The following is a 20,358-nucleotide window of genomic DNA, read 5'->3' as shown; positions in this document are numbered from 1 at the left end:
TCACACAGCTGGGCCAGGATATTGAATTTCCTGAAACTGAATGATGGATCCAAGAGGGGCAAGTGATCTCCTTTCTGTCATAAATATCTGAGAAATAGAGTGCTGTTGTGCCAAATAATTAATGGCTTGACAAGGAAAAATATTAAATGAAGGTATCACCCTTCTAGTTAGCCAAGTTTATAACCTTAGAACCATTCTTAACTCCTTATTTTCTCTTTCTCTTCATATCTCATCAGTTCTCATCTCCTTGATTCTACCTCTGAATAAAAATTGAATCTGTCCTCTTTTCTCCTCTCTATGATCATTCCTCTAAATCAGGATCCCCGCCCATTGGGATAATTGCCACATAACTTCCTGACTATGAAGCTGGTTTAGACTCTTTCTCCTCTCTAATCCACATGCCACATAGTTGTCACACAGAAATCCTAAAGCATAGATTTTATTTTTTAACCTTAAGATATATTTTATTTTATTTTGTTTTAATTAAAACTTTTTATTTTCAAAACATATATGTGGATAAATTTTTCAATATTAACTCTTGCAAAACCTTGTGTTCCAATTTTCTCCCCCTTCACCCACCCTCTTTCTTAGATGACAAGTAATCCAATATAAAGAATAGATTTTAACATGTAATTCTCCTGTCAAGAAGTTCCAGTGGGTCCCTGTTGCCTTTAAAATAAAATACACACTCCTTAGCCTAATTTTTAAAGCCCTTCATTATCTGATTCTGGCCAGTCTTTATAAACTGATTAGATATTGCTTCCTCTTGTATTCTAAATTCTAGCCAAATTGCTTGCTGCTCCTCATGGTTAGGCATTCTGTTTGTCAATCTGGGCCTTTGCTTAAGTTGTCCCACATAGTAGGACCACATTTATATATTATTCAGGTGTGCATATTGTTGCTCCTTGAGGATAGGAGTAAATTTATTTTTGTCTTCGTGTTGCTGTGCTAGCAGTATGGTATCTAGTAAATAGTGTTTCACAAATGCTTATTGAACAAATGAATGGAAATGGAACCACAATGGATACCTTTTCTCCTTGGTTTCACAATATATAAGCAAAAAGATATGGCAATGGGACTTTAAAGTTAGACCAAGAATATGCATATTAGGAAACATCTGCCTGCTTGCTAATAGACTTGGATTATCATCATTAGTGTATATTTCTCTACTACTTCACCTGGCCAATAAGCCCTTCCTCTTGGTCACTAGTAGGTGAAAGCTACTTCCATTCTTCCCCCTATTTGTTTCTGTTTTTCTCTGTTTCTTTCCTCATGAATTACCTCTTTCAGCTGAACTCTATTGCAGGTTGTGGCTTCCATAGCCAGTGGCAAAATTTTGTCCACATCAACCTTGACCTATATTAACTCCATCCTTATGCCTTTCTGACCAAAACAATAGGGACACATGCAAGTGGAGGGCTGCTATGGAATGGTGCTATTTCCTGTGTCAAACCAAAGGTTTTGTGTTCTCATGGTGGATTATGACCATTTGTTTTCTCTAATTGGAGAAGAAGAGACTGAATGGATTGCAAAAATCCAATTTGAAGATTGCTAAGGAAAATTTAAGTGTTACTTGTCATAGTTACCTTGTCAGATATAGGTACAACCAGGGTTGGTATTTTTTTACCTAAAGATATTGTAAATTGAGTGACTTCCTTAAGTTTTTGCTGGTGAACAGTAATCAAAGCCCTATTGCATATTTGTCTCTTTTGTGTCCATCTTCCACTATTCTCTTTGTTGCTCCAATTTCTTTTGGAAACATTTGCTCTAGAGACATATTTAAATGTTCAGATACATTCCAGTTTTTGTATAAAACTAGAGATTTGTAGGCCTTTAAATGCATGTTTTGTAAAGAAACTACTACAACATGAGAAATATAAAATCTGACTCTTGATTACTCTTCCCATTCTATGGGAGTGGATGAAATAAAAAGTCAGGAAATGCAGAAAAAATGTTTCCCTCACTCTGAAAATCCATTGATGATCATTGTTCCTGCACTTAAAAAAGAAAAGAAAAAAAAAAGAAAACTCTGTAATTGTAAACACTAAGAAGAGAAAGATCTTGAGAGAATCACTTCTGCTTTATTCCCCTTGACATCAGTTTTCCTGGACCTTATATGAGTATGAAAATTTTTGCAAAATGAAAAGTGAATGAAAGGGCATGTTGACGAGTTTGCTGTCCAATGTGGGCTTACCAAATTCCCATTCCCATTAATAGGAGATCTGCACAGACAGTCATCAAAGACCAGACCTCCTAAGTCGAGCTTTTTTTTTTTTTTTCTTGGAGATTTTTCTCGATTGGACTTTAATTAAGCTCCTGCTAGGCTTGCAAGCTTTTTTCCCCCTTAAAAAAAATGAGCCTGCTTGCCAGGCAACTTTTTCCAAGCTGTCACAATTCTCATAAGTGTACCCTAAGATATTAAATTTAGAGATGTGTTGGTTGCTTGCTTCTCAGAGTATCCATGGGAGAAGTTTCCTTACATTCAGAAAAAAAAAATATATATATATATATGTATATATATATATATATATATATATATATATGTGTGTGTGTGTGTGTGTGTGTGTGTATGTGTGTATGTGTATGTATGTATACGTGTGTGTGTATAAATATTACTTTTTAAAAAGTGGTTCTTTCTAAAAAAAAAAAAAATAAAAACCCATAATGATAAAAAAAAATCTTTGATTGTTAATCAACATGATAGCCATTGGGCAGAAAAGAAATGCAACTTCTCTATGATATGTCACCAATTTAATACAAGGTAAGAAGCTTTTATCATTAAAAATATAATATTAACATTGTCCACAAGTCAATCACAGCTGTTGTTACTTATCAGTGTTGGTGGGAAAGAGTTTAAAAAAAAGTAGACAATGTACTGCCTCAGTAGGTAATTTAGCAAACCTTTAATGAAATGTCATAAGTTATTGACCTGAACAAAATGCACCCATTTTTTAAAGAGTCTTTTGTACTCAATGGAATTCTGAAAACAGACTAGATAGAGGCTACAATATAAAGGGTGACTCTTTTAAATCAGTTGCCATGGAAAGTTATTTGTTTGCATTTCATGAGGCCTGTTTTAAATAAGTGGGACAATCTAGACTGGATACATTTTTTTTTTTTAAACTTGGACAATACACAAAGCCTGAAATAAAAAGCAATCAAATACTACAACTGAAATGGAAGGTAGAGAGCCCTGGGAATGTTTCTGCTCTTCTTTGATTATTATTATTATTATTATTATTGTTATTAGTATTTTTTAAACAGGCTATTCCACTAACTGCTCCTGAATGTGAGGTACTTACTTATTGCCTCCACAAACTGTTCAAAGAAGCAGTATGGGAACAGCGGCTCAGGCAGCTCCCGGAAAAACATCTTCAGTGCTCCGGTGACAACGTGGATGTCCTCCCACTGGCTGTCGTCCAAATTCAGCTTCTCTTCTGGGAAAACACGAGGAGAAATGGAACAACTGGTTTTAATGAAACAATTACAAGACACTAATTATTATGTTAATGTTTGCCTACTATCATCAGCAACCGTTAACAGCCTTCTGCACCTAGAGGTTTGGTGCTGTGCATGTTTTTTTTTCCTTTCCGTAGGAAGGGAACATTTTCAATGGAATACCATCTGTAGGAATGCAGCTAACAAAAAAACAAGAGACACAAAGAGACAGTGCCATTGACACAGTATGTCAGATACATTTATTCCCATAATGCATCAGTATGAAAATTAGCATCACAGCTCAACATGATTCAAAGCTATTTGGTTTTGAGGCCGAGGGGCTAAGAGTTGCCAGTGATGGCCGGCTCAAGGGACCGGCCTAAAGGCCTTGCTGAGCCAACAGGAGACATATGCTAAACATGGCAATAGAAAATGAGTTATTGCTTTACATGTGTTAGCCTTGCTATGTACAAGGGAATAATGGGTAACACTTTTCTCCTTTTTTTTGCCTGAATGTAATGTCAGCAAGGAATAGAGTACTGTGAGAGAAAGGACATTAATTCCTTCTTACTGCTTCAAAAATATTTTGTTTAGTTTTCATCTCAGGGAAGAAGATTTGCCCAGCAACAATATTAGACAGACCCCTGTTGGCCTACGCAGGCTATGCAAAGCTGTCAAAAATGATAACAGTAAAGACAAACCACAAGCACTTACCAACTCCTTTTAGAAACGACAAAATGTTTGCTTGTGAAGCCTGAGTGAATCGAGAAATTTAAATATTAAAGAAACAAAATCAAGATTTTAATAGAAATAAAGCTCTGCTGGGGAGTTATTTTTTTTCTTCCATTTCCAACTTATGAAGGTGAAGAAGGGTTCTTATCCAAGAAGGCGATCTGTGGGAATTCACAGGGCCTGATGCTACTGATTTATGGTGACAAGGAACAAGACATCCAGGTGATATTGCTATTCAAAAAGGTTTACATTTCTCCTAGTGCAATTTTGAAGCAGGTCTTTTATTTTGTGTATAGCATTTACATAGTAGAGTAATCATTTCAGGAAGCCCTGGGTTTATTTAAAATAGAGTAACCTGGACATATATTTACCACTGGATTACTATTAATTATCATTATTAATAAACAGGCTATTTTAAATCACACTCATCTGGTTCTGATATTACCTTCTGACATTTGCTTTATGATTGTTTTTGCAGCATTGCCTTGAATGAGATAAAAAAAACACTCTAAATGTGAGCATCCTTAATAGTTTTTCTTTGTGTGTGTATGTTTTGGGGGGAGGAAAATAGGGGAGAGACCAAGACTCAAATCAAGATTGTATTCCTTTTCAAACATGAGTGAAAGCTATCTGAAAGCAGTTTCCAAATGAAATACATATGTATGTATCTGAAAAATATGTATATTTTTATCATCTGTGCTCCTGATAGAAAGTTACAATCTTTATCTAACAGGATGTAGCACGGAGAAGAAACAAAGGTGAATCTGTTCATTTTATTGGAGTTAACCCCCGCCCCTTCACTTTTTATTCTTACCTTTCTGGCTAAACAATGATTTTGTCCATAACTAAATAAGCAGAAGAGACCTTCTTTCCACCCTGTGATCATTTTTGATTGATCGCATTTCAACAATTAGTCTTTTATTTGGCTACACACTATTGAAATAGATCGACAGCATCTTAGCAGGCCAGCTTTAAACAGTCAACTGTTAACAATAGCATCAAAAAGAGAGACCTGATGGGGTTTACTGTCACTTTAAAGAACAGGGTTTTCACATTGTTGAAATCTGTCAGATATTTTGAAATGTCCCTCTCACTATGGTGCCACACCCCCTGCGTGCCCTTATAATAAAATTGGTTTTACTCCTGATTAAATCATTTTCTCCCTACCCACTACCATACTTCTCATAATGGACCTGTGTGCTCTACAGCTGGTGTTCTTCCCATGGTACCAATTCTTACTTTATCTTTTAAGCACTTTGCTGCTAAGATCTCATGCAGAGTGCTTATGTTTTGTTAAGAGCTTCATTCTTAGAGAAATAGCTTAACACATGTTCTAAAAATGTTGTACAACTTATTGCTTAAAACACATTTAGAAAATGTATAAGTACTGTAGCTTTGGCACCGAACTTTAAGTGGAAACCTTAAACACACAGAGACACACACAGACACACAGAGACACACACACACACACACACACACACACACACAACTCTGTCTCTACCACACGTTTGTTTGAAATATCTTAAGCAAAATGCCTCTTTTCTAGATTTCTCTTGACTCTCATTTGCCCAGATTTTTGTAGTCTAGAAGATACCAATGAAATGTTAGGAAGGTATCTTTTTATAAGAAAGAGGTGTCATTCTACCCCAAGCAACAAAACAATTTTTAAAATGTTCATTAGAGTGGGCAAATTTCGAGCAAAAAAAAAAAAAAATCAGCAAAACCCTATGCATTCCAAGTCAGTTCAAGAATATAATAATATAGAAACAACTCTTTCCTATGGCTAAAATAAATACCACCAATCATAAGAAGCATTTTGCTCCCACCAGTACCAGTACCACATGATGCCATTATAAGAACCTGTCTGAACTTATTGACTCCTAAGAGGCATACTTAATTTTCTATTAGTGACTGAAATATTATGCAATCTTCAATAAAAGCTTCAAAAGAAACCCAGTGAAAGAGTGCTAGATTTTTTTTTTATCAGATCCTAAGTTTGTATCCTGGTTTTAATGCTTATTCCCCTAAATAATCTTGGGCAACTTATTTAATCTTTCTGGGCCTTGATTTATTTATTTGTAAAATATCCCTTTCAATTCTAAATATTTGATTCAATGAACTACAAGAAATATTTTACACTAAAATTTCCATATGAATTGCATAGGTTCTTAGAGAAAATTTCTTGCTATCTAAATTACATATATATATATATATACATGCATATATACATATGTATATATATGTGTATACATATGTATGTATGCCTGTATAATGCATACCATATAAATCCAGTATTCTAGTGACATTCTGTTATTCCAGGGATTAAGATTATATGGTATTGATTTTTTAATACCAATATGGTATTTGATTTTTTATTTATGTACATGAATACATTCCTTTCTCTAAGGAAGATTTGATCCTGGAAAAGTGAAATTTTTTCCCATAAATCTTCTATAATAGGTTTCATTATAGGGGATAATTTACCTGTGATTTTATATTGGCTATTAGTCCTGAAAGGTGAGGTTTCTTATACACCAGTATGGTTCCACCATAATTAGTGAGCTAACTAACCATGTCTGTCAGACTTGTGACATTCATAGGATCAGAGCTTTAGAAGTGGAAGGAAGTTTAATAATCACCTAGTCCAGCTCCCTCATGAGGAATCAGAAGCCCCATTTGAGATCCTAATCTGATGATAATAATAATGATAATAGCTAGCATTAATATAGCAATTACTGTTTCAGGCACTGCATAATCTCATTTGATCCTTATGGTAATCTTGTGGGGTATGTGCTATTATTATATCCATTTTACAGTTGAGAAAAATGAGTCAGGTCACTCAGTGACTTGCCCATGATCACATTACCAGTAATGTGCCTATAGGATATACAATTTTTGATGTCTACAAAACAGTGGCTGATGTGAGACTATAAAAACTCTTTAAAAAGTTATAGGAAATCATCTGTGTGGAAAGATTAATTGAGCTAATAGGAATTGATGAGATCACCAAGTGAGATGATATGGAAATGATGAAAAGAAGGACCAGGACAAAGCCATAATTGGCGAGTTTGACCTAGCTGAAGATCTAGCAGAGGACACTAAGAATGAAGAGCCAAGAGAAAGCAGTTATAAAAATCTTAGAAAATGGATAGTTTGTAGGTATCAAGGGTCTTAAGTGCTACAGAGAGATCTAAAATGAGGATTGAGAGTATTCCATTAAATATGGCAATGAAGGAAGCATGGGTAATTTTGGAGAGAACAATTTCATTTGAATCAAAGAGGAAGGAGCATTTAGAAGGAAGTGAGAGGGTATTTTTCAACTAGACTTACTTAGTTTATAAAATCTCATTTAGGACAAAGATCATGTCATTTGGGACAGAAAAAATTGTAATCTGTGGACAATGAGAATGAACATTTAGCTCTAGACCCCTAGTAATATTTTGTATAGCTTTTCTCTAGCTGGCCCTTCATTTTCTCATGTGTATGTTGATCTTATAATTTTATAAGGTCCCAAATGCTTCTGGCATTTGATCTTTATTACTCACACAAACACACACACACACACACACACACACACATACTTTGGTGAGGCAATTGGGGTTAAATGACTTGACCAGGCTTACATAACTAGTTAACTATTAAGTCTGAAGTTGGATTTGAACTCAGGTTCTCCTGATTTCAGGACACATACTCTATCCACTGTGCCATCTAGCTTCCCCTGATTTTTATTATTTTTAAAAAGTTCCCAGATACTATGATGGCCTCAATAAATACTTAATGATTGACTTTGTCATGCGTACACAACAATTCCATTTTGAAACTGCTTTAATATCACTGTCAGAGAAAAAGATTTTTCTCATCCTGAAGCATTTATCAAAAGCACCTATACATGGTCCTTCCTAGGTACCATACAGAAGTAACTGTAGATATAGTCTTTGATTGGCAGGAAAATTAACAAGTGGGAGAAAATAGTAAATCAGTCTATAAGATCTTGTTTTATGATTGTTTAGTCATTTTACAAATAATCAGACAGAGTCTGATTCTTCATGACCTCATTTGGTGTTCTCTTGGCAAAGATAATGGAGTTGTTTACTATTTCCTTCTTCAGCTCAGTTTATAGATGAGGAAATTGAGGCAAACAGGATTAAGGTACTTGTCCATGGTCACACAGTAAGTGTCTAGGGTCACATTTGAATTCAGGTCTTCCTCACTCCAGGCCCATCACTTTTTCCCACCCGCCCAAATTGTTCAGTTGTATCTTACTCTATAACTCCATGGACCATACTGTCCAGAAGATTTTATTCTTTTGTTTTAGCAAAGATATGAGTGGTTTACTATTTTCTTCTTTAGTAGATCAAGGCAAACAGGAATAAATGACTTATCCAGGGTCACACAACTAATAAATTAATGAGTCATTTGAATTCAGGTTGGGTTTTTTTTTTTTATTTTTTTTTTATTTTCTATGTCCAGCATTCTATCTACTAAGCTACTTAGCTGCCTCAAGATCTTAACTACTGATTAGCCTCACTATGACTTCTTTTGGAATTGCTTACATTTGTATAGCTCTTTAATGTTTACAAAATGCTTTTCTACACAAGAGCTTGCTCCCACAAGGATTATTATTCTGATTTTTCTCCTACAGAGACAGTTCTCAGAATTGAACTGATTTTCCTAAGGTCACCCCTTTAGTAAAGAGGAGAATTTAATTCACATCTTTGGAATCTATATCTAATATTCTCTTTACTATAGCATGCTTCTATAGATAGTCAGTGGCTGGAATAGCTTAGTTGGGAGGATGTTAGACTGGAGATCTAAAGGTCCTTGGTTCCATCCTGAGTTTTGGCAGGATAGAAAATCTACAATCTGGTTGACCCCTAAATAGAGAGTGTTGTTAACCTCCAATCCCTTTGGAAATTGGGAGCAAGTAATCAGAGAAAGGATGAGAGATGGAAAATAATTGGAAGATGAAGGAGAAGAAAGTGATAATTCAATGTAGGGAAAATGGCATCAGACGAGAAACTAGGGAATTTGGGTTCTAGTGCTGGTATCCTTGAATAAATAAGCAGCCTCTATGTTCAGTTTCTTCATCCATGAAATAGGAATACTTGCTTTACCAATTTCACAGGACTATTATGAAAGTAAAATAGCTTATAAATATGGAAAACACCAGAAACATCTAAAAGAAATATGAAATACAGGATGTCCCCAAAATCTTAGTGCAGTTTAATCTTTAATGGTTTAAATGGTTTTAATAGCCAAAGGACTTATCCATGATCAAAAAGCTGTGTGTCCAACATTAGATCTGAATACAAATCTCTTTAATTCTGAATTCAGTATCTTATCACTATATCATGTCTTAAGTCAACAAACTATTATTTTATGGAATTGAAAGAGTATAAGATTTTGAGTATTGTAGAGGGCTGGAAGGATTGCAAAGAGCTGAAACTCTGACAAGTTATACTTGAATCCAGAACAACAGAGTACTTAAGGCTAAGTCACTACTTAATGTGAGATAATGATTCTATATACTTAGATGATATGGTGATGTGATGGCTCTCCTCACCATTGTGCCTGCTGAATGCGTTGTGGTGAGGTAATCATAGGGAAGGATTAGAAGGCTGTGAGGAAGAGTCAGAGTCTCTCTGCCACAGCTCACTCAGCAGGGGAGACTTCAGGCTTCAGACTCCAGAATCCAGGATCCATCTTTGATGAGCTAAGTGGCAGCTTGCCTGCCTCCTTCACTTCTCCTACTAAAGACCAAGGACTTTGACTGATCCTGACTCTGTCTGATCCTGAGGCCCTCCAGAGAACTAGCCTGGACATTATAGAGTATGAGTAGAACTCAGGCTTCAAACTTAGTCTCTGCTACTCTCTTATTGATCTAGGTGATCACTATAATTGTCTTGGTCTTACTTCTTAGCTGTAAAATTAGAGGATTGGAATAGATGACCACTGACAATTTTCTAAACATTATCTCTGACAGATCAGTAGTGCAATAGATGCAAAGCCAGGTCTCAGAAGTCAAGAAGTCTCCAGTTCAAATACTTCCTCAAACACTTTGAAGCTGGGAAAATCACTTAATAGCTGTCTTCCTCAGTTTTCTCAATTGAATTTACTTTCTAGGGTTATTGTGAGGATCAGATTGTTTGTCCTTTGTTCTCAAAGAAGAGGATCAATGACTTTAGGAGAGTGATATCTTGACTTGCAAATGAATTAGATTTAAGTGAAGTAAGGCTATGCAATGTCACCAGCCTCACTCTCTCCTCCTTTGACTCCAGTGGCAATAGTACAGGATTATTGAAAAAGGCTCTAGTTGCAGTGGGAAACCTTTTAATATTAAGGTCTTTCCCAGGTCTTAGTTTGTCTGAGGCAATATCTGCTCAGTTATTTAAGCTAAGTAAAAATTGAAGCAAAAGATGACCTCAAAGGAATTAATTTGGGAGGGGAAGACCCTCTGGGTTTCTGATAGAACAGAAATAAATGCTATTTATACTTAGAGCCATTAAATACCAAACAATGAGTAAGTGAGGCTTGGGCTGGGACCTATTATGGGCCAATCAATGAAAGCCACGGTAACTTGTATTTAAAGACATAGTCAAGTAGTTCCCTTTGTTTCCCAATGGACTTTATCAAAGTCTGGTTTTCCACAGCTCAATTTCAAAAAATCATAAATGAAACTGCCTGAGACAAAAGAGTTAATTTTTCCAGTTTTTCAAAGGAAAAAAAAAAAGAATAAATAAGGAAGAGAAAAAAAAATTCTAAGCACTTTACACAGTGATAGGCACTTAATAAGTTTTTGTTTCCTTTCTGCTTTCCTTTTTCCCTTCCAACTCTGATAAAAAATGGCATGCTAATAGTAATTCTGAGAAGCAGAAATGAGCACAGACACACTAACACTTGAACTACCTATCTATTATATTGTATACTTTTAGAGTGGAGAATGCTGTTTGTTTTTCTTCATCATATGGGGGGGAGGTGTTGCCATGACATTCAAGTGAATTGGATTTAAGTGAGAGAGGTCTGTTCAAAGAATACCAACCTCATTTTCTCCTTTGGAGTCATCTTGGTCCAGTGGCAAGATATAAATCAGGAACCAGAAGATGAATATCAGGGTTTATTTCATTTAAATCCCTTGTTCCCCCCTCCTCAAAATGTTATTTTAATATGGTAGGCTATCAGTATGTATGTTGATCAAAATATGGATGCAAGTGATTTCAATACACTATTGAATTGTGGAAAGCATTGATTCCCCTGTATGTATCAGCACTGAGAAGCTGTCACAGTTTTCCCCCCAGGAAATATCTATCATGGAATATATTTAGCTTCTTTTCAACTTTGTTGTTGCTATTAAAAAAAAGTAATAAAAGGAAAAAAAGTAAAACACACACACACACACACACACACACACACACACACACACATCAACTTTCCAAGATAGTTAGATAATAGTTCTGACCCTATTAATATAACAACAAGGACCTATTAAAGAAGAAATTCTCATAAAAGACCCAGTATTTCCTTCTAGGACAGATGACCATTTGGAAACTTTATCTGAAAAACCTGCTGGGTACATAAAAGAAGTACCAGATATAAAAGGGATGCCAGAGGCCCCATTGATCCAAAAAAAAATGTTGTTAGCCATAAAAATCAAAATGGAAGATTAGATATCAGAATGGATAAAACAGCACTGTTTATCTACAAGGAAAGGGATGATTTTCGGTTTGGCATTTAAGGAAGCTAATCAAAAGGAAGCTGGTTGAGTCATCCAGTACAGTTCAATCCTTCCAGTTGTGTTTGCTCCTAAGCAGAACAGTTCAGTCAGATTAGAAAAGTCTATATTGTGAAACAAGATCTGTCCAGATTGTTGAAACATGGGCTTCTAAAACTTTGGCTCTGGGACATGTGGCTATTGACAGAGTTGCATGGTTCACCCTCTCAGGAAGGAAGAAACAGCATTCATGACACTAGGTAGTCTCTATCAGTTCAAAAAGACACCCTAGCAATGAACAATTACTCCTGCTTATTTACAGGAATTTAGAGCAACAGTTTTTAAAATGACATCTTCATAATATTGATCAGTGGAATGACAATCCACTGCCTATAGACGGAGCTACTGAAAGGAAGAGCTATTCATTTAAATCCATTGGAATGTCCCTCCTCTTTCTCCCCCGACCCCCTCCGCCCCACACAAACAGCCCACCACAACATTTCCCAGATTTTGACCTTAGAAATGAGGAAGGAAAGAGATTTCAGGATCTGTAATAAAAAAATATATATATATATAATATGGCTGTATCTATATCTGCTAAATATGCAGTATGATTGTGGCAATTATCTAAGCAGGTAGTTTCAAAAAAGAAATTTTTAAAAAGAATTTTCCATGTCACTTGCATTTCCTAACATCTCTTATCCTTGCCTCTTTATTTAATTAAAAAAATTAATATCTCTCAAACAGTTTAAGATGAAATACCTGACCATTTTAAAGGAAAGTGATTTTGGAACTGAATTATACAAAAAATTTCTTGAGTATGCAAACCCAAGTCAATGATATTTGAGAACTTTTGGACAATGAGGAACAGTGGATAGAACTCTGAATCTGGCATCATACCATCTGAGTTCAAATATAAGATCTGCCATTTTCTTTTAGTGTGACTTCAGGCAGATCTCTTGATCTCTCAGGACTTCTAAGTTTTCCTTTCAACTCTAGATAACTACTCAGTCAATCAACATGTATTTATTAAGTACGCACTATGTGCCAGTCACAGCTGATATAAAGATAAAAGTCAGACTGTTCCCACTATCTAAAAGCTTATATTCTAAAAGAAAATAACAGTCTATATGTGAGTGAATGTATGTCTGTATGTATATACATATGCATGCATAGAGATCTACGTACTGAATACCATGATTACATTCCTTTTAAATCAGCAGAATATTGGGCAGTAGCACCCAATTTTATTTTAGAATCACCAGTTTGACTAATTCCTATTCATTATCTTCTCCAGCTACTACTAAAATTCTGGAAAGATTTCTCTATTACTGTACCTTGAGTCTCAAAATAGCAAATGGAATAATTAAAACTTCCTCAGGAAAAACTCAGTCTAAGCTGAATCAACTGTCTCTGGTCAGAACATCTATCATTGAAAGGATGAGAGTGGTTTTAAATATGAAACCTTTGTACTCCAGAAATCAAAGAGATTTATTCCTTACCACCTATCACAATAACCCCCAGGAAGCCATTAGGATGCTTCTGTTTGAAAATGATTACTTTGCTCTAAGAGGAAGCATTTTGACCTATGTACAGAATAATCCAGTTGGCTACCTGTTTCACTGAAACTATTGCCCTGTGCTATTTCTCAGAAACAGGACAGTTGGAAGGAAGGAAATAAATAAGCAGTCCTTTCACATGATGATGAAACTAAAATGTTTTCTTTCTACAGAACCCTGCATGAGTCTCAGCTCATATAGTTATACTTACATTTTATATTAAGTTCTTTGGCAATTATTTGAAGTGTCAAGTCACATTCATTCATTCATACACACACACACACACACACACATCTTTTGCCAGCTAACATGAAGTATCTTGCATATGTTTCTTGATCAAAGAAATATGACCTGCTGGATGGGGGTAGTCAGAAACCAGGGTAATAAATGAATTTCACTCCATCCTTAAATTACCTCTCAGTTGTAAATAACAATTTGTACCATACAGGTGCTGGTAACACTTTTGAAAATGATATGAAGTCAATCCGCAAGTATTTTTTCAGTACTAACTATATGCCAGGAACTGTGTTTAGTACTGGGATACAAAGAAAGGCGAAAAACAGTCTTTATCTTTAAGGAAATGCAATTAAGAGAAAAATGCTATTTCTGTGTCTAACTTTTGGGGGCATAATATAAAGCCTAATATTTTTATTACCTTTAAATACTTAATACAATAAACATTATATTGAAATAATACCTTCATTCCTGGTTTCTTGATTGACAGTTGTAGAGATAGTGGGCTTATCTGAATCTAAGTCTTTTACAAATTAAAATCATGAATACCAGACATTGATTCTTCCTGCTACCAATATATATTTCTATAATTCTTTCCTTTCTCAGTGCTTCTAACACAGTTTCTATTTCTACTCAATCAAAGGCTTTTTTGTACTCTATAGACTTCAGGCACAATGACCCATTATATTTGACCATCCTCTCCAAAATGGATTCACTATTTGCTTGAGCTTCATAGATGAGAAATGATTTCATACATAACATACCCCAAAGGGGAGAGAATACTTGAGATTAAATTTCAACAAAGTGATTTTTAAAAGGCCTCTTCACATTAGTTAGATTTAAATTCCAATAGCATTCCTGTTTTTTCCCCTTCAAGTTGTATTGCATTTGTATTTATCAAATAGAAAGACGCTATTAAAAGACCAAGAGTGAAAGAAGATCTTTGTGTTGTAATAAGGGATATTAACATACCCTAATACTTGGATTATACCTGCATGTATATGTATGTATATGCTTGTGAACTTTTATTATTTTTTAAAAGTTCAACTTCAGCAAGTATATCCAAACTAGAACAAACCACTTGTTACTTTATCTGTTTAGTGGTCCATGTATAGCTACAATGGGATCCTGACTTATTGACATGCCAACATGTTGGGAAAACTTCCTTAAATATAGTATAAATGGGAAAATAAAACCAGTGAATAAAGACATGGCTATTCCTGCCAATTGATACATTTTATTTTCTTCCAAAATATGTTGGTTGCCAAATAAGCACAAGCAAAGTTGAATGGATAAATAGGAAATTACCAAGGAAATCAATTCTAATTGGCCTTATTTGGATAATTAAATCAATTAACTTTTTAAAATTTCATATATTCATAAAGCCTGATAAAATAGTGTGATAAGAATTGAAGAATTTTATAGATATGACGGAACATAAGCAATGGTTATCGTACCCCAGTTTCTCTTTGTCACTAGGGGAAAACATTTATTTTACTAGATTGAGCCCTGATTTGCTATAATGTCACTTCTATTTTAAAAGAATAACAATAGCTAATAACTAACATTTATATAGCACTTACTATGTGCCTGACACTGGGCTACAATTTATATTTATTATCACATTTGATCTTCATACATCTGGTATGTAGATACTATTATCATCACTCATTTTACAACTAAGGAAAGTGAGACAGAGGTTAAGTGGCTTGCCCAGGGTCACACAGCTAGTAATTATATTTGAAACTAAATTTGAACTTGGGTTGTCCTAATTCCAGACCTGTTGCTCTGTATTATTACTTAGTTGCTCCCCCCAAAAATGCAATTAGTCTTTGTCAGAGTGGCTATAGAGCTTTCCAAATGACTGAACATGCACAGAATCACATAAGAATATCCTTATTAGGAGATTGAAAGCACTTCAGAGTATGACTAATTTTTATTTGTTTAATCTTTTTATCTTTAGTGCCCAGAATATAGCAATAATGTCTTGTACCATAGTAGGTACTTAATAAATGTTGAATTGAATCAAATTGGAAGTTTTTAGAAATTGTCTAGTTTATTAAGTGTCTTCAATATAAATTCCCTCTCCATTGCACCTGACAAGTCATCACCAACCATCAAAGTGATCCCCCTAATTCCTAAGCCAGCCTTTTTCACCATGGGATAGTACTACTGTTAGAGATCCCCTGTTCTCCTTTTGTGGAACCTAAATATGTCTGAGGCCTGCCCTCTTGACCCTTCAAACATTTCAAGATAATGCTCCAGTCTTCTTTCTTTTCAGAAATAGGAAGAGCTAGTTTTACCCTGTTTCACCTTTGTCTTGCATCTCTAGGGAATCTCAGACCCAGAGGTGCCATGAATACAAATGTAAATGACTTACAGCGTGAATTACTTTCTTGTATAAATATGGCTTTAGAAATGAAACTTGAGAATGGATAAATTAAGATAAGAAAACTCTGGATATCTTTGCATTTGAGGCACTATGAAATTCCTAAACATGAACGATATTGTCCTTTTTTGAACATTAACTCATTACTACTTACAACTCTCCTATGAGACATATACATAAATAATATCCCTTATTATACAGTTAAACACTGAAAAGAAAGTTGCCCTTAACAACAAAGAAATTTCTTGGAGAGATATATGGTTTCCAATTTCACTTTAAAAAAAAAAGCATCACGACAATGATTCTTATGAACTATTCAATCAATCAAAAAACCTTCTTTATGTTCTTAGAATATGCCAGACACCCTGCTAGTTACATATACTTTACAGAAAAGGACACAGGGGCTCCAGGAGATTAGCTTTGAGAGGTTATGCAATTTGCAGGTATTGCATATCATCAGAACAAGGACATGAATATAGGTATTCTGCAACAATTGGGCAGTGATTGATGCTCCATAAAAGTTTTTGAGGCAAAATGGCACAGGTAATAAAGTGCTGGAATTGAGGAGTTAAAATGTTCATGGATTCAAATCCTGACTCTACTACGTGATGGATATGTCACCCTGCAACAATCACTTCATCTTCCATTGTCCCAGGACACTTTCTGCCCATTTGAATTGGGAGAGGGAGTTCCTTACCCTGATAAAATTACAAGCCTAGTCCAAAAAATGTTTAAAAACAGTAAACTAAATTCCAACATCAGATATGGATCATAGTTTGATAAAATCATAATCTAAAACAAAATTAAAGAAAAAAAAGAGAAACTAATCAAAAGTTTTTACAATTTTATTTCTTCACTGCTAGAGCACCATCCTATAGTACAGAGCTTCTTAAACTTTTTTCCATTCATAACCCCTTTTTGGCCAAGAAATTTTTATGTGACCCAAGTACAGAAATATATAAATCAAACATACTTATAATAAATCAAAATTTCGTGTCCTCCCCACATTCTGTTATAAGATCCCACATGAGGTCAAGAATCACAGTTTAAGAAGCTGGACTACAGAAGATCCCAACAACATTCATATGTTATCAGGCTTACAAAATGAAAGGCAGCACAATGAAGTATGTTAATTGTCAGGAGCACCTGAAGTTTCCCTATTCAACTAGGATTTTTAGTAAAAGTCTAAGCAATGTCAACAACTGTAATGAAACATTTGGTAAATACCTTTGAATGACAAAGATGAGAAAAGTAAACCATATGTTTAGAGCCAGATTACTACCTTCCTCTCCACTGCCTCTGTTCAATATCACTGTATTGGGAGTGGGTACCATGGGGTATTGGAAAGATCCAATAAAGCTGGGTGATTAAGTATTCAGAACCTTAGGTGTATAAACTCAGAAATTAGCAAGTAAGTACATAGGGGAGTAGTAATTGTAGAATGAGTTTATATAACCCTTTGTAATTCGAAGCTCACAATTCTGTGTAGCATATAGTGAAAATTCTCTTTATTCAGGTGTCTCATGTGATATCCTGGCCACATTAGCAGATGAAATTCATCGAATCACTTCTGAAAGATGGCAAATTATACAAAATACAATGTGTCAAATTCTGAAATGACTATTTTACTTTAATTTCATTCATTTGCTAATGTATATTAGTAAAACATCTAACTAATTAATATATTCTTAATGGGAAAGAGAGAAATTTTAAATTATTGGAATAATGAGACAAGCAACCTGTTGAATTTCTTTAAAAGCACCACATAGGAACTGGAAGTTTAGAAAATTAATAGTTATGGTAGTATAGAAAGATGGTATCCAGTAACATGTCATTTTGTATCATAATCATCACTGGTTCAGGGAACTCAAAATATGCCTTAATCTTTAACTTTATAAAGCCATGTTAGGAGTTTGAAAATGAGAATCCATTTGGATTATCTGATTAAAGATAAGACTTCAATGGTCTTTCTGTATCATGTACTACTTTACCAGAACTACAAAAGGGAAATATAATTAATTGGATTATGTTGGTCTCCACCCGCTGACTGTAGAAAAGAATGTATCAAAGTACAACTCTTGTTAACAGGTCATATCTTTCAGCAACCATGGGATTTGCTCTTTTACTAATCAATAACTCTTAATTTCTTCCAAATTTCTCCCAATTTGGACTTGTAAATTAAACATTTGTAGAATTTTGAGGAAATATGCCAACCTAATTTAAATTGTTAGCTTTTCATAGTTAGTTGGGAATGGAAGAATTGAAGATTATTTTTATTTCATTTAATGACATATGCCTATTTAAATAAAACTTCTCAAGATTTCTCCATTTGAATTCAAAACTGAGATCTGGAAGTGAGAACATGGGAATTGTCAGGTAAGCAAAAGGACAATAAGCACTATATGGTTTGACATACATATGGTTAGCCTTTTTTGATCAATACTGATAACCTTTCCCTCTACCTCTCTTTCAGCTTCCCCACCCAAAAAAAAAAAAAAAAAAAAAAAAATGTATATATATATATATATATATATACACACATCAGCTGTCCAATGGGTTATTTGCTGGTTACAGAAAGGGATAGAACCTGGTTTAATTTTCATTAATTCGAACAAATTGCCTTTAAGAAATTCTTTGATTCAGAAGATTTCTTTCTTAAATCTTAGACCATACTACCTTGCATTGGACCAACATATAATTGAGCTTTTTTCACCATATGTAGTTTCGATTAATATTGATTACCATAGTTAAATAGAAAGGGTAGTCAAGAAAACTGGAATGGATTATTTGTTTTTCCTTTGGTCCAATGAAATACCAGTTTGACTCTTTTGGCTAAATTGATCGGTTAACTTACAGGGAAATAACTTGTATTACAACTTTATTCTTGCTTCTCCATATTTTAAAAGACAATTCTTTATGAATCTTGATAAGATTTTGAAAAAGAAAAACAAAAACAAACCTCCAAAACCTACACTCTTTATTTAAAGACACAAAAGGCCACATTTTTTTTTGCAATAAGAGGAAATTTTTTTATGAATTTGAATGTCTGAAGAAAAATTTTGAGAAATTAAGTGCAAATTTTGTAAATAGCAATGAAATTCACATGCACAGGATTACTTTTTAAAATCATAGGTAGAGAAAATTAGTGATTTTCCTGAAATTGTTCAGAATTTTCTACTACTTGTGTCTCTAGATCCCTTGCCAGATTTGAATTAACTACAACTCACCATATCCTATAGGCAAGTGGAGTAAATGAAGCAGGGAAGGATTAAAAGAAGAAGCTTGATTTTTAATAATATGGGCATAGCTCATCAGAGTGGATCAGAAACAACATGGGGATAAACTTCATCAAAGTAAAGAAAGCTGCTCATTCTCCCTTCTAGATTTTTTGGAATTAATTTGCACTTGACCAAGGCATTATAGAAACAGAAGAACCAATGATTCCTTTGAAGGAATTACTGAATTAGTTATTATGAGTGTCTAGAAATTATTCTTAGTGGTCCATATTAGTTTTGGTTCTAGTTCTGCCTTATACAAGCAAGGGAGCTTTTTTTCCTCTTTTCTTTACAAACAAGGGAACTGAAGTTCTGTGAACCAAAATGCCTTTATCAAAGTCACTGGGTAGAAATGTAAAGCCAGGTATCTAAATTCCTTCTAAATTAGTCTTTCTGCATTATATTTTCTCTAGATTTTCCAATTGATCATTGCTCTAGTGAGCTCTCTTTCTTCTAATATTCACTAGCATTTATTTGTCACAAACCATATTGTTCACAGTTCATGTATATCTCTTGTCTCTACAATTAGACTGTAAATTCCTTAGTGTCATAACTTGTATAACCAGGGTCTGCCATAATGCCCTGCATACATTTGGTATTTAGTGAATGTTTACTAATGATATTAATAAATACTTGAGGTGACTCTTTGAGAATTTTATGAATAGCATGAATATATGGAAATTGCTATAGATTAGTCAAATAGGTTAAAAATTAAGATATATATATTTTGGGGTCTTATAAAAAGTAATTATCTTACTGAAGTCTATCCTTTCATAATTTACTATTGTGCCATAATAAAAAACAAAGGGGACAATTTTAGAAAAAACCTAGGACTTAAATGAATTGATGAAAAGTGAAGTAAGAATCAAGAAAATAATTTTTGTTATAGCAATAAAAATTGTAAAAATGAACAACTTTGAAAAACTTGAAAATTCTATTCAAAAGAATGAACAATTGTGGATCTAAAATGCAATATATTTCCCGCGAGAAGTGATGAATTAAATATGCTAAATGAGACACCTA

At 34.3% G+C, this 20,358-nt stretch overlaps 1 protein-coding gene across 2 annotated transcripts in view; it reads right to left on the bottom strand.

Moving 5' to 3' along the window:
* ARHGAP15 (Rho GTPase activating protein 15) overlaps positions 1-20,358 on the bottom strand; it is an 818,783-nt gene that overhangs the window by 162,131 nt on the left and 636,294 nt on the right. For both annotated transcript variants that reach the window (XM_031963678.1, XM_031963679.1), the window contains exon 12: positions 3,303-3,437. In XM_031963678.1, coding sequence (XP_031819538.1) covers positions 3,303-3,437 — 135 coding nt within the window. The remainder of the gene's footprint in view (positions 1-3,302; positions 3,438-20,358) is intronic.

Source organism: Sarcophilus harrisii, chromosome 3 (assembly GCF_902635505.1).
Source record: "Sarcophilus harrisii chromosome 3, mSarHar1.11, whole genome shotgun sequence".
NCBI classification, from domain to species: domain Eukaryota; kingdom Metazoa; phylum Chordata; class Mammalia; order Dasyuromorphia; family Dasyuridae; genus Sarcophilus; species Sarcophilus harrisii.
This window is presented reverse-complemented; position numbering and strand designations above follow the sequence as displayed.